Source organism: Oryx dammah, unplaced genomic scaffold (assembly GCF_014754425.2).
Source record: "Oryx dammah isolate SB20612 unplaced genomic scaffold, SCBI_Odam_1.1 HiC_scaffold_3, whole genome shotgun sequence".
Classification (NCBI taxonomy): Eukaryota; Metazoa; Chordata; class Mammalia; order Artiodactyla; family Bovidae; genus Oryx; species Oryx dammah.
In genome coordinates this window covers 115028921-115044497 of record NW_024070187.1, presented here as the reverse complement: position 1 = coordinate 115044497, position 15577 = coordinate 115028921, and the positions used below count along the sequence as shown (strand labels likewise).

The 15577-nt window shown below is 46.8% G+C and overlaps 2 protein-coding genes across 3 annotated transcripts in view; both read right to left on the bottom strand.

Moving 5' to 3' along the window:
* LOC120861827 (DNA polymerase nu-like) overlaps positions 1-14449 on the bottom strand; it is a 33158-nt gene extending 18709 nt beyond the window's left edge. For both annotated transcript variants that reach the window (XM_040237685.1, XM_040237686.1), the window contains exons 1-4: positions 14186-14449; positions 13405-13469; positions 3514-3597; positions 3119-3214 (exon numbers count right to left, since the gene is read on the bottom strand). In XM_040237685.1, coding sequence (XP_040093619.1) covers positions 3119-3214; positions 3514-3597; positions 13405-13467 — 243 coding nt within the window. In that variant the 5' untranslated portion in view covers positions 13468-13469; positions 14186-14449. The remainder of the gene's footprint in view (positions 1-3118; positions 3215-3513; positions 3598-13404; positions 13470-14185) is intronic.
* POLN (DNA polymerase nu) overlaps positions 13467-15577 on the bottom strand; it is a 32735-nt gene continuing 30624 nt past the window's right edge. Inside the window, exons 6-9 of the mRNA XM_040237344.1 lie at positions 14988-15152; positions 14186-14246; positions 13878-14048; positions 13467-13780 (exon numbers count right to left, since the gene is read on the bottom strand). Coding sequence (XP_040093278.1) covers positions 13467-13780; positions 13878-14048; positions 14186-14246; positions 14988-15152 — 711 coding nt within the window. The remainder of the gene's footprint in view (positions 13781-13877; positions 14049-14185; positions 14247-14987; positions 15153-15577) is intronic.

The window sequence follows — 15577 nt, the reverse complement described above, 5'->3', positions numbered from 1 at the left end:
GACTCTTCAGCATGGTGGTCCTGCTCCCTGCCCTGGCCACACTCTGTGAACAAACAGCCCCAATAAGGGCTAGTGCTAGGCCATCTGGCTCTGGGGGCGCAGCAAACAAGGCCGGTGAAGTCTCTGACCTGTGCACCCCACATCCTACTGGAGCAGCAAACAAGTAACCAGGCAAGCTTGTTTTCTTTTCTAAGAATTTTATTGGCATATAGTTGACTCACAGTGTTGCATCAGAGTCAGGGGTATAGCAAAGTGATTTGGTTATTCACACACATTTACTCCCTCCTTTTTAGGCTCTTCTCTCATATAGGTTGTCACAGGATTCTGAGTACAGTGCCCTGTGCTATGGGCGGGAGTTCCTGGTCGGTCGTCTATGTTATATATACGTGTTAGTCACGCAGTCGTGTTCGACTGTCTGTGACCCCACAGACTGCAGGCAACCAGGCTCCTCTGTCCGTGGAATTCTCCAGGCAAGAATCCTGGAGTGGGCTGCCATCTCCTTCCCCAGTGTTATATATCAGTTCAGTTTAGTAGCCCAGTCGTGTCCGACTCTTCGCGACCCCGTGGACTGCAGCACACCAGGCTCCCTGTCCATCACCAACTCCAAGAGCCTGCTCACACTCATGTCCATTGAGTCAGTGATGCCATCCAACCATCTCATCCCTCCTCCTGCCTTCAATCTTTCCCACCATCAGGATCTTTCCAATGAGTCAGTTCTTCTCATCAGGAGGCCAAAGTATTGGAGCTTCAGCATCAGCATCAGTCCTTCCAATGAAAATTTAGGACTGATTTCCTTTAGGATGGACTGGCTGGATCTCTTTGCAGTCCAAGGGACTCTCAAGGATCTTTTTCAACACCACAGTTCAGAAGTTTCAGTTCTTTGGTGCTCAGCTTTCTTTATGGTCCAACTCTCATATCTGCACATGACTACTGGAAAAACCATAGCTTTGACTAGACGGACCTTTGTTGGTAAAGTAACGTCTCTGCGTTTTAATAAGCTTTTCTTCCAAGGAGCAAGCGTCTTCTAATTTCACAGCTGCAGTCACCATCTGCAGGGATTTTGGAGACCCCAAGATAAAGTCTCTCACTGTTCCCATTGTTTCCCCATCTGTTTGCCATGAAGTGATGGGACCGGATGCCATGTTATGTACAGAGGTATATATGTATCCACCCCAGTCCTGACTATTCCTCACTTGCCACCTTTTCCCCTTTGGTAACCATAAGTGTGTTTGCAGTGTCTGTGACTCTGTTTCTATTTTATAACTAAGTTAATCTGTACCATTTTTAAAGCAGTAGGTTCCGCACATGAGTGATATGGCGTTTGTCTTCTTCTGTCTGACTGCCATCACTCGGTATGGTAATCTCTAGGTCCATCTATGGTGCTCCAAATGGCAATATTTCATGCATTCTTTTCCTAAAAAAATTTTTTTAATGACTTCTGCATATTTTTATTCTTTGGCTGCTCCACGTGGCATGTGGGATCTTAGTATCTCAACCAGGGATCAAACCCATACCCCCTGCAGTGGAAGCCAGGAGTCTTAACCACAAGGGCCAGCAAGGAAGTCCCCGCTTGCTCATTTTTATGGTTGGGTGATACCCCACTGTGCCCACGGGCCACACCGCCTTTCCCCATCCCTCTGTGGATGGACAGTTAGGGCACCTCCATGTCTCGGCTACTGTGAATAGTGTCACAGTGGATACCACAGTGCGTGTGTCTTTTCCGATTACGCTTTTCCCAGGTGTGTGCCCAGGGGTGGGGTTGCTGCGGTGAATGGTAGTTCTATTTTTAGGTTTTCAAGGAACCTTCATAGGGTTCTCCACTGTAGCTGCATCTGTTTACATTTCCACCAGCATGGCAAGGTATAAGCAGAAAGCAAACCAAGGTGAAGGAAGAGGTTGCAACCGGCAGCCTCACAGTCATCTGTGACAAGGAGGTCTTTCTGGAAGCAGTACTTAAGCTGACAGTCAGAAGCCAGCTGAGCAAAACCCACAGGGAGCCTCCAGCCTGAGGAGGGAGCTTGTGGGAAGTGTGCTCTGTGGTGCTGGGAGTGTGGCATGAGGGGGAGAAGGAAGGACTGGGCCCAGGCCCCCCGGGCGTGGGCGGTGGACACACTAGAGAGCCGGGGTCTCACTCTGAGTGCTGTGGAGAGCCGAAGGCAGGGCAGCACTGTGACTTCTCAGGCTTTGAAAGACCCTTCTGCCCGGATGCAGTACATCAGCAGCAAGGGAGGGTCACTGCCAGCTCTGAGGACACAGCAGGCGGCTGCTCACCAGGGTGGGGACGACTCAGGCAGAGGGCAGAGTTAAGCCCCACCAGGGAGCAGTCCTTCCGGCGGCAAGGGGAGGAGGGGTCCTTTGGTAACTGCTGTCCGGCCTCTGAGGGTTGGGTCGGGGGACAGTCAGCAAGCACAAAGCTCTGCCGGGGCTGAGATGAACAGAAGGTGGGGGCTGGAGGGGCAACATGCACAGGGCAGTCTGGAAGGAAACCTTCCGCGGCTACAAAGTCCGAGCGGGACAAGGTGCAGAGAGGGACCGGGGCCTGCACGGCAGCGCCTGCAGGAGCAACGCAGGTCATCTCGCTGAGCTGCCAACCTCCTCGCTGCAGGCTCCGCAGGCACCACTTCCTGGATTCTGAACACCTACTCATTCTCTGCCACTGAATTAGAGTACATCTCCCTACTCTCTTTTTAAAAATGCACTCCTCCCAAGAGAAGGACAGCTAAATTTTCTAAAATAAACTTGGGGAAAGAAGACAAGTGATGACTTTCCCCCATTTCCAGTCTCTTACGAGGGTATGAAACTAAGAGGTCATGACTAGATGGTCAAGAATTTGGTTTTCAGGACAAAATTCCATCAAATTGTCTTTGCAGGAAATCAACCTAATTTATTGCCACTGGAAAACCGGACAGGAAAAGCCTGTGTCCCTCATTTACACCTGAAGGGCAACCCTGGGGCAGAGACCCCTCTCCTGCTACAAAAGGAAATGACTGAATGGAATTGCTCCGTGGAGGTTGCTGCAGGCTCATCTGCCCCAAGGAGCCCGGGGGCTGAGAGGGACTCGCTTGCTGTGTGGATGTGCTGCTCTTTCAGAGAGCAAGGGGACACCGTCGGACCTTACCACAGCTTCCGACGTGGACGGGAGTCCCCGCAGCCCTGTCGTGGGGAGCGCGTCCTGTGGGCACAGCAGGTGCAGCCGCAGCTTGCCAAACAGGATCTGCAACAGAGGCAATGTCCCGTGGCGAGCGGTCCCAGCCCTCAGAGGACCTGCACGTCACCATCACAGAGGCCAGCAGCCGGCCTCTGATCAGGTGCTCCCAAATGTGTAGTTCCTGACTTGGTCCTGCTCTCGGATTTAGGGGCCTTGAAGTGATGAATCTCAGCGTGAGAGAACACGAGCCACCTATGTACTTTTCAGACAGCCACATAGAATAATGCTCATAAACTCAGAATAAATCTCCCCTTAACCCCTGAATAGGAAGCATGTTCTATCAAAGAACCAAAATTCAGCTTTACCTCTCGAAGCTGATGATTACTCGTGATAAGAAACCGTTCTCCTGCAACAAAATGGGCTTCTCGCTCCAGTTCCTTGAGGCGAGACTATGAAAGCAACAAACACAATCTTACCAACAGTGTCCACAATTCAAGATGGTTCGACTTGTGCACCAAACGATGCTCAGCAAAAGATCTTGTACGAACAACAAAAATAACAATTCATAATTTACCGAAATGAGAGATTACAAAATACAGATGTTGACTCGTGATGGAATAGCTCACAGAATCAGTCTCCTAAGTGAGGTGGATCCAAGGAGACAAACTGCAAGAAGTAAAAATAGTAAACACTTCACCAAACAGAAGGAGGGACAGCAGCAATTCTCCAGCAGCACTGTGACCAGCAACGGGATCCAGCATCTCCCCGTAAGCTCGAGACTCGCCTGGGATCCCGAGGCAGAAGACTCAGGTCCACACCGCAGGCGACCGCTGACTGCGATGCAGGACCCTCCCTCCCAACAGAGGGAGCAGCTCTGACGACCACACGGACTGGCGCTCGGTCCAGGCGAGGGGCGGGGGCAGAGCAGGCCCACAGTAGAGACAGAGGCACCTTGTGAAACAGCTCATGAACACTCTGCTGAGCACAGCAGCAGACACGCTGCATCTATGAGTCCCTCAGCTCCTCTCTTTATGGTCAGAAGAGACGTAGAGAGACAGAGAGATTGGCAGAACGGATAAACACGCACGGTCCAACTGTATGCTATCTGCAGGAGACTCCTTTTAAAGATATAAACAGGTTGCAATGGAAAGGACAGAAAAAGATACTCCATTCAAACAGTAATGAAAACACAGCAAGGGTGGCTACATTAATATCAGACAAAACAGAACGCAAATGAAAAGTGGTTCTAAGAGACCAAGGGTGATATGCTATTCCTGATGCAGCAAGAAGACGTAACAATACAAGCATCTACATTAAAATATCCAAAGACCGTGAAAATATATGAAGAAAAACTAACAGAACTGAAGGGAGAGACAGACAGTAGTTCTACAGTAATGGTTGGAGGTTTGAATATCCCACTCACAGTAATGGCTAGAACAACCACAACATAGCCCCATGGTCTGCATCGCCATGGAATTCTCCAGACAAGAAGACTGGAGTGGGCAGCCATCCCCTTCTCCCGGGTATCTCCCTGACCTAGGGAACGAACGCAGAGCTCCTGCTCTGCAGGCAGATTCTTTACCACTGAGCCACCTGGGGAACCCGTAAGTAAGGAAACGGAGACTCAAACAACAATAAAAACAGCTAGGTCTAACAGACAGCACATAACACTCCAGCCAACAATGACAGGCACATGGGGTATTCTCATTTTCCAAGACAGACTACATTTTCAGCCACTGAGTCTCAAGAGATTTTAAAAGATCGATATCATAGAAAATATGATATGACGACAGGAAGCTGAAGTTAGAAATCAATAACCAAAGGAAAAATAAAAATTCACAAAATTGTATAAATTATACAACCCATTTCTAAATAAGCAAAAGATCAAAGAGGAAATAAAAAACAAATTTACAAATTATTTAGAGATGAATGAAAACAAAGCCACAACACATCTGCATTTGGTACGCAGTGAAAGCAGTGCTGAGGAGGAAATTTATAGCTATAAATGCTTCTATTAAAAAACAAGAAAGACTTGAACTCAATAACCTCACTTCACAAATGAAGGATATAGAAAAAAGAGCAGACTAAACCCAAAGAAAGCAGAGGAAGGAAGCAATAAGTATGAGGCAGACTCAAGCGGAATGCAGGATATAAAAACAATAGAGAAAACCAGTGAGACCAAGATTCGGCTTTTTAAAAAGACCAACTAAATCGACAAACCTTTAGCTAGCTAACCCAGAAGACACAGGAGGCTCAGATTACAAAAATCAGAAATTTAGGTGAAAACATTACTACCAATCTTACAGAAATAAACAGGATTATCAGAGAACACTATGAACAACTGTACACCAGCAGACTGGAGAACCTAGATGGAACAAATCCGTAGAAACACAAAACCTGCCAAGACTAAATCATGGAGAAATAGAAAAACGGAGCTATAGTTAGTAAGGAGCGGAAATCAAATAAAAAATCTTCCAATAAACAAAGCCCTGGATGCAATGGCCTCAGTGGTGAATTCTACCAAACATTCATAGAAGACCTAATCCAATCCTTCTCAAAACTCTTCCCCAAAATTGAAGAGAAGGCAACATTTCCCAACTCACTTTGAGGCCAGGAATTATCCTGATACCAAAGCCAGACAAACACACTACAAGAAATCTACAGAGCAACATCCTTCATAAACACTCATACAAAATTCCTCAACAAATGGCTAGCAAGCAGAATTTAGCAGTACATTGGAAGGATTATACACCATGACCAAGTGGAATTTATTCCTGTAATGCAAGGATGGTTCAACATATGAAAATTAATCAATATAATATGCCACAAAAACAGAATGAATGGGGGGGGTTACATGATCATTTAAAACAATGCAAAAAAAAGCATTTGACACTATGATAAAAACTTTTTTTGATAAAAACCCTTTTATGATAAAAAAAAACACTCAGAAAACTAGGAATGGAACAAGACTATCTCAATATAATAAGTCAAAGATTAAAAACTCACAGCAAGCATCATATTCAGTGGCGAAAGAATGAAAGAGTTCCCTAAGATCAGGAAGAAGGCAAGGATGTTTGCTCTCACCAGTTCTATTCAACATGGTGTAGAAATTCTAGCCAGGGCAATTAGGCAAGAAAAAGAAATAAAAGGCATCCAAATTGGAAAGGAAGAAGTAAAATTATCCTTGGTTGCAGATGACATGATTTTATATGCAGAAAAATCCTAAAGATTCTACCAAAAAATGGTTAGAACTTTCTGAATGCAGCAAAATAGCAGGATATAACATCAACACACAAACATCAGTTTCATTTCTACACACAATGTGAAACGGAAATTACAAAAACAATTCCATTCACGACAGTATCGAAAAGCGTAAAATACACAGGAATTAACCTAACCAAGGTGAGAAGCTTACACAGTGGAAGCTACAGCAGGTTGTTGTTGTTTAGTCCCTAAGTCGTGTCTGACTCTTTGCAACCCTATGGACTGCAGCCCCACCAGGCTCCTCTGTCCATGGGCGTTCCCAGGCAAGAGCACTGTAGCAGGTTGCCATTTCCTTCTCCAGGGAATATTCCCCACCCAGGGATCACACCCACTCTCCTGCACTGGAAGGCAGATCCTTTCCCACTGGGCCACCAGGGGAGCCCACAAAACTCTGCTGAAAAAATCCGAAATGACATAAATAAGTGGAAACACATCTCATGCTCCCGGACTAGAAGGCAACATATTAAGAGGTCGTCAAAGTGATCTACAGATTCCGTGCAACCCCTACCAAAATTCTAAAGCCAATTTTTTCAGAAATAGAAAAATCCACCCTAAAATTCATATGGAGTCTCAAGGAACACCAAGTATCCAAAACAATCTTGACAAAGAAGAACAAAATCGCATGACCCACACTTCCTGCTTTTAAAACTTACTGCATGGTTACAGTAATAAAAATCGTGGTATTGCCATAAAGAGGCTTGGTAGCTGAGAATCAGCGTGCATTCTAGAAGATGCAGGAAATGAGGATTTGATCCCTGGGTCAAGAAGATCCCCTGGAGAAGGAAATGGCAACCCACTCCAGTATTCTTGCCAGGAAAAACTCCATGGACAGAGGAACCTGGTGGGCTACAGTCTGTGGGGTTCAGAGTCAGACACAATTGAGCATGCTTTCCATTTTCCATTGGCATAAAGTAGACATACAAACCAAATACTCATAAAATAGTGAGCACAGAAATAAACCCTTGCAGTTCAGTTCAGTTCAGTTGCTCAGTCGTGTCCAAATCTTTGCGACCTCATGAATCGCAGCACGCCAGGCCTCCCTGTCCATCACCGACTCCCAGAGTTCACTCAAACTCATGTCCATCGAGTTGGTGATGCCATCCAGCCATCTCATCCACTAGAATGGACTGGTTGCATCTCCTTGCAGTCCAAGGCACTACAAGAGTCCAAGAGTCTTCTCCAACACCACAGTTCAAAAGCATCAATTCTTCGGCGCTCAGCTTTCTTCACAGTCCAAGTCTCACATCCATACATGATCACTGGAAAAACCATAGTCTTGACTAGATGGGCCTTTGTTGGCAAAGTAATGTCTCTGGTTTTCAATATGCTATCTAGGTTGGTCATAACTTTCCTTCTAAGGAGTAAGCGTCTTCTAATTTCATGGCTGCAATCACCATCTGCAGTGATTTTGGAGCCCTCCAAAATAAAGTCTGACACTGTTTCCACTGTTTCACCATCGATTTCCCATGAAATGATGGGACCAGATGCCACGATCTTCGTTTTCTGAATGTTGAGCTTTAAACCAACTTTTTCACTCTCCTCTTTCACTTTCATCAAGAGGCTTTTTAGTTCCTCTTCACTTTCTGCCATAAGGGTGGTGTCATCTGCATACCTGAGGTTATTGATATTTCTCCTGGCAATCTTGATTCCAGCTTGTGTTTCTTCCAGTCCACCGTTTCTCATGATGTACTCTGCATGGAAGTTAAATAAGCAGGGTGACAATATACAGCCTTGACGTACTCCTTTTCCTATTTGGAAGCAGTCTGTTGTTCCATGTCCAGTTCTAACTGTTGCTTCCTGACCTGCATATAGGTTTCTCAAGAGGCAGGTCAGGTGGTCTGGTATTCCCATCTCTTTCAGAATGTTCCACAGTTTATTGTGATCCACACAGTTAAAGGCTTTGGCATAGTCAATAAAGCAGAAATAGATGTTTTTCTGGAACTCTCTTGCTTTTTCCATGATGCAGCAGATGTTGGCAATTTGTTCTCTGGTTCCTCTGCCTTTTCTAAAACCAGCTTGAACATCAGGAAGTTCACGGTTCACGTATTGCTGAAGCCTGGCTTGGAGAATTTTGAACATGACTTTACTAGCATGTGAGATGAGTGCAATTGTGCAGTACTTTGAGCATTCTTTGGCATTGCCTTTCTTTGGGATTGGAATGAAAACTGACCTTTTCCAGTCCTGTGGCCACTGCTGAGTTTTCCAAATTTGCTGGCATATTGAGTGCAGCACTTTCACAGCATCATCTTTCAGGATTAGAAAGAGCTCAACTGGAAATCCATCACCTCCACTAGCTTTGTTCATAGTGATGCTTTCTAAGGCCCACTTGACTTCACATTCCATGATGTCTGGCTCTAGGTGAGTGATCACACCGTCGTGATTATCTTGTCGTGAAGATCTTTTTTGAACAGTTCTTCTGTGTATTCTTGCCACCTCTTCTTAATACCTTCTGCTTCTGTTAGGTCCATACCATTTCTGTCCTTTATCGAGCCCATCTTTGCATGAAATGTTCCCTTGGTATCTCTAATTTTCTTGAAGAGATCTCTAGTCTTTCTCATTCTGTTGTTTTCCTCTATTTCTTTGCATTGATCGCTGAGGAAGGCTTTCTTCTCTCTCCCTGCTACTCTTTGGAACTCCACATTCATATGCTTTTATCTTTCCTTTTCTCCTTTGCTTTTCGTATGAAAAGCAGTATGAAAAAGCAAGATGAAAGGATACTAAAAGAGGCACTCCCCAGGTCGGTAGGTGCCCAATATGCTACTGGAGATCAGTGGAGAAATAACTCCAGAAAGAATGAAGGGATGGAGCCAAAGCAAAAACAATACCCAGCTGTGGATGTGACTGGTGATAGAAGCAAGGTCCGATGCTGTAAAGAGCAATATTGCATAGGAACCTGGAATGTCAGGCCCATGAATCAAGGCAAATTGGAAGTGGTCAAACAAGAGATGGCAAGAGTGAACGTCAACATTCTAGGGATCAGCGAACTAAAATGGACTGGAATGGGTGAATTTAACTCAGATGACCATTATATCCACTACTGGGGGCAGGAATCCCTCAGAAGAAATGGAGTAGCCATCATGGTCAACAGAAGATTCCAAAATGCAGTACTTGGATGCAACCTCAAAAACGACAGAATGATCTCTGTTCGTTTCCAAGGCAAACCATTCAATTTCACAGTAATCCAAGCCTATGTCCTGACCAGTAACACTGAAGAAGCTGAAGTTGAATAGTTCTATTAAGACCTACAAACCTTTTAGAACACCCAAAAAGATGTCCTTTTCATTATAGAGGACTGGAATGCAAAAGTAGGAAGTCAAGAAACACCTGAGGTAATGGGCAAATTTGGCCTTGGAATACAGAATGAAGCAGGGCAAAGGCTAATAGAGTTCTGCCAAGAGTACACACTGGTCATAGCAAACACCCTCTTCCAACAACACAAGAGAAGACTCTACACATGGATGTCACCAGATGGTCAACACCAAAACCAGACTGTGTAGAAGCTCTATACAGTCAGCAAAAACAAGACCGGGAGCTGACTGTGGCTCAGATCATGAACTCCTTATTGCCAAATTCAGACTTAAATTGAAGAAAGTAGAGAAAACCACTAGACCATTCAGGTATGACCTACATCAAATCCATTATGATTATACAGTGGAAGTGAGAAATACATTTAAGGGGCTAGATCTGATGGATAGAGTGCCTGATGAACTATGGACGGAGGTTCATGACATTGTACAGGAGACAGGGATCAAAACCATCCCCATGGAAAAGAAATGCAAAAAACCCTTGCATATATGGTCAAACGATTTTGCTAAGGTGCTAAGACCATTCAGTGGAGATAGGACAGTCTTGTCAATAAATGGTGCTTGGAAAACTGGGTATCCACATGCATAAAAATGAATCTGGATCCTTATTTAACATCATACACAAAAATTAACTCAAAATTGGCCAAGGACCTAAATATAAGACCTAAAATAATAAAACTCTAAGAACTCTAAGAAGAAAGCTGGACAAAAGTCTAACAGCGTTGGATTTGGCAAGGATCACATAGATATGGCACCAAAGGAACAGGTAACAAAAGAAAGACATTTTAAATTAGACTTTATGAAAATTATAAATTTTGTGCATCAAAAGACAGTACTGGGGTGGGAGGTGGGAAGGAGGTTCAAGAGGGAGGGGACACATGTACACCTCTGGCTGATTCACACTGGTACATGGCAGAAACCAACACAACATCATAAAGCAATGAACCTCCAATTAAAAATAAATAAATTAAAAAATAATGATTAGGTAGAAGTGTATAACTTAAAAAAAATGTATCAACAGAGTAAAAAGGCAATCCATAGAACAGGAGAAAAAATATGAAAATCATGTTGATACAGGATTAATATCCAAAATATATACAGAACTCCAAAAACTAAACAATAAGAAAAAAATCCAATCCAAAAATGGGCAAAGGCCTTGAATAGACATTATTTCTCAAAGAAGATGTGCAAACGGTCAGTAAGCACATTAGAAGATTTTAAGCATCACTAATCATTGGTGGACTGCAAACCGAAACTACAACGAGATGCCACCTCATGCCCGTTAGGATGGCTACTGTCAAAAAAAATAACAAATGGAAAACAGTAACTGTTGACCAGGATGTAGAAAAACTACAAGCCTTATGCACTGTTTGTGGGAACACAAAATGGTACAGGGGCTTTGGAAAAAACATGGTGGTTCCTCAAAGAATTAAAAACAGAATTACCATAAGATTTAGCAATTCACTTCTGGGAATATGTTCAAAAGAACTGAAAGCAGGATCTTAAAGAGGTATTTGTATACCTATTTTCATAGCCCATATTTACAATAGCTAATAACAGCTAAGTTGCTTCCATTTTCCACTGGCATAAAGACAAACATAAAATATGGAAGCCACCTAGGCTGCATTCATCTACAGATGAATAGATAGTAAGAATGTGGCATGTACACACAGTGGAGTATTATTCAGCCTCAGAAAGGAAGGAAAGTCCGCAACATGCTCCAGCATGGATGAACCCATGGACACGACACTAAGTGAAGCGAGCCCGTCACTAAAAGACAAGCAGGCTATGAGTGCACTTGCGTGAGGGACTTGGAGTCCGCAAAGTCATGGAGAAACAAAGAGCAGTGACGGCTGCCAGAGCTGGGAGAGGGGGAGGACGGCAAGCAGCTGTTCACTAGCTACAGGTGTTAGTTTTACAAGACGAAAACAGCGATGGAGATGGAAGCTGGTGACGGTTGCAGAACAAGATGGATACTTACTACATCGCACTCTGTAGTTACAGAGCTTCCCTGGTGGGCTCAGAGGGTAAAGAATCTGCCTGCCATGCAGGAGACCCGGGTTCGACGCCTAGGTTGGGAAGATCCCCCTGAAGAAGGGAATGGTTACTCGCTCTCATATTCTTGCCTGGAGAATTTCATGGACAGAGGAGCCTGGCGGACTATAGTCCATGGGGTTGCAAAGAGTTGGACACGACTGAGTGACTAACACTTCACTTCTGCAGATATAATCAGTTTGGATGGTAAGTTTTATGTTAAGTGTATTTTATCACAATAAACTTAAAAAGATGTGCATTATTCACTGTATGCTATTTCCTTCTCAATTAAAAAAGTACGTAAAGAGAAAAAAATCAGTTCCAGGTTTATAAACCTAAATGCAAAGGCTAATGAAAATTCCTTCAAATGTAATGGAAGACAGACTTCATGAACTCGACAAAAGGAAAGATTCCTTAAACAGGACGCAAAAAGCACTAACCATAGAGAAAAAGATTGATAAAATTAAAAACTAAGGAGTCTACTGATCAAAAGACATTAAGAGAGTGAAATGGTGAGACACAGAGGATGAAGGCACAGAAAACAGGCTTGTAACCAGAATGTATCGAGGTGCTCTATAAACCAGAAAGCGGAAGCCAGCGTCCTCAATACACAGATGGGCAAAGCTGTCGAGCAGATCCCTTCCCAAGGAGAAACTCCACAGAGCCAACAAGGAGACAAAAGCTATTCACCCTCCCCAGTAATCAGGACACGAGGAACCAACGTCATAACGAGACACCACCGCGTCTTCACTGAGTCCGGGGGACCCGTGCCGGGGAGGGAGCGCAGGACAGGCCCTTCACGCAGCTGCGGCTTTGGTAAGCGATTCAGGGTTGTCTGACGAAGCTGTGCCAGCAGGTCCGGGCGCCTTGGACCCGGGGGGCACGTGCCCATAGCCCCAGGAGACACGCTCAGGGACACAGCACGGCCTGTGATGCCAGATACAACCCTGCTGCCATCACACTGGGGTGGAGTGTGCAGTGGAGCACTAAGACCCAAGAGGCACAGGAAGAGAGAGGCCAGACCCGACGGCTAAGGGGGCACGGACTGGAAGCTGAGACACGGGGAGAGAGGCCAGACACACACAACCGCTAACCTACAGCTCCTTCTGAGAGACAGCGACTATACTATCAAGCTTCTAAATGGAAAACTGTAAAGCATATCAACAGGTGAAGGACTGCCAAGTCAGGAAGGGGGCTCTGACAGGGAAGGGCCAGCAGGGCTTCTGGACCTTCTCAACTTTGACTTGGGTGATGGTCATCCTGGAGTTTCCTTTAAAACATTAACTTTAAAATAACTTAAGTGGAACCCTTAATGCATCCTTTTCAGGCAACTTTATGCATCCCTCTATTTTTCACAGTTAGAAAACTTTGCTTTTGCTTTTTAAAAGAATCCAGGAAACCCATGACCTGCCCTCACCCACTCAAGGAGTGGTGCTCTCTAAACCAGCACACGTCCACATGGGGCGGGTACCAGCTATGGTCTTGCTTCGACTCTTTCCAAGCGTGGTATCCCCTGCACGAGTCAGATGGGGTGACAGTGCCCCAGGCTGGGCCGAGTGAGGAAGAAAAGGCCAGTCACTCAGGGCTGGCCGGGAGCTGCACACCAGGCAGGGGAGGGCCAGCACCCGCGGGCAGCCTGACAGACGCGCTCACCCCGAGAAGCGCTGACGTCCGCTCCATCTCCTCCTTGTTCACCCGAATGCGGTGGCTTTCCATCACTGTGATTCAAACACCAAAGCAGATACCGTTTGTACGGCATTAGAGTCGGACACGACTGAAGCGAGTTGGCAGCAGCAGCGAGTCATTTCTGAGAAAGACTGCAGGGCCAGGAGCAAGCCTCCCTCCCCGACGCAGACCATGAGGACAGTGCGGGCTCCGCAGTGTCCCCCAGGGTCGGCACGGGAGCCCAGCAGCAGTGGCGGTGGGTGTGGGGACACCGCGGGTGGGGAGGCAGCCCGGCCACTTGGCTCCAGTGCTGTCTGCAGGCTCTGCTCTCCCAGGCGCCCAGCAGGACAGTGTGGGCTGGAGGCTAAAAGCCAGGACAGCGGGGAGCCCAAAACAGCCCTTCCAGGGGCTTCTCACAAAGTGTGAGGGTCCAGCACTCCAGGACCAGGACAGCCGCTGACGGGAAACTTCCAGACAGGCCCCCTCCCCGCTGTTGTTCTCGGGGGCGCGGGAGTCAGGAGGGCGTTCGCCCCTCGGCCGGGGCACCTGCAGAACAGGCAGCTCGGAAGGGCTCCCACGTGACCCCGACGTCAGCGTCCTTCTAGACCAGGGGGCGGCGCACGCCGCATCCTCTCGTCACAGAGGACGGAGGGGAAGCTGAGGGTTTGCCGCTCTTAGGCGCCCACCCCAAACTAAGTCAGAAGACAGGCGTCCCAGACAGAACAGAGAACTTTGGAAAGAGGGCGGCATCACCTTCACGGTAGCTCACCTGCCAAAATCGGTATCAGAGGGAGCTCCAACGTCCGGAAGAGCTGCCATAAACCACAGACCTGTTTCAGGGCAAGAAACGACACCGTCTTACTTCGAAACCGTTACCTCTGCCCGCATTTGCCGCACAGCCCACTTAACCTCACTGAGCAGCTCTTCTGGGTGACATGGTTAAAACTCCTATTTCTGTCAAGTATCCTATCTTATGATTAATATTAATATCAAGCCCAAATGGAAACCTTCAGAAATATCTGGTGGGACAGGTTCCATCCCCACTTCCCTTTCATCTTTCTCATTTTTAAGTGTGATTTAGGGATTTGTGGTTTAAGTCTCCCACTTAAATTTCAGAACAGGAGGAAGGGCTGAAGCCCTCTGGGCCACATCAGCTGGGTTCCTTCTCTGCTCTCAAGCTGGCTTTGCCCATCTGGGGGCCGGAGGAGAGGGCAGCGACCACTGCAGGACGCTGCCTTCCTGGGGCCCTGGTGAGAGCCCTGCCCTTCAGTGCCGGGGGTGGAGAAGCGGCCAGCCACTGCCTGTCCGCCCAGGCCCCTCTGTCCCCTGCTGGCCCCAACTCCTGCCCTTGCTGTGGTGCCTGGTCCCTTCATTCAACCCTTCTTGACTAGTCCTTCAAATGACCTCTGCTTCCCAATGAGCCTCTGAGTGGAGCTGAAATAAACACTTAGCTTTTACGTTAATTGCAGCGTTGGGATCTTTTTAAAAAACAATGTTACAATTGTTGTCAACCTATAGAGGACATTTAAAAAGTCAGGTCTCATCATCTGGACAGTCCTCCAGTGAGTGACGCCCAGGTTCCCGTCTCCTGCCCTCGGGGACGTGGCTCCTGTGGGTCTGGACAAAGGCCGGCCCCTAGGCAGTGAAGCTACCACGAAGCGCCTTGCCTGCAGCTGGGAGCAGAGGTGCATTGTCAGTCTGTGGAGCACCCTCAGGTTCGCACGGACAGTCTGATTCTTCAAAAGAGCAAAAGAATGAACAGTTAGGAATGTTTGGGAGCAACGCTTGTCACGGTCTAGGAAGCCACAGCTTTTCCACAGAGACTGAGCCCTGGTGCTGTGACCCATCACCCCAAGAAGAGCAGCCCCATACCACAGAATATTCTTCTTGGGCAAGCTCAAGATCCCTACTGCTTTCTTACTTTCCCTCCACTCCCACTGCCCACATTTTACAGGAAATGAGTCACAGAGAAGCTAAGTGGCCCGGGGCAAAGATCATGCAGTGGGAGGGACAACAGCACTTGGTCTCCTGGTCTCGGCCTCCACACTTGCCACCCACCCTTGCCCCAGACATGCACAGAGCCGCTGGGAGGTGGACTAACCAGAGTGCGGAACGAGGGTGGGGGGAGCCTCGGCCCCGACACGCAGTCCAACGGCCACTC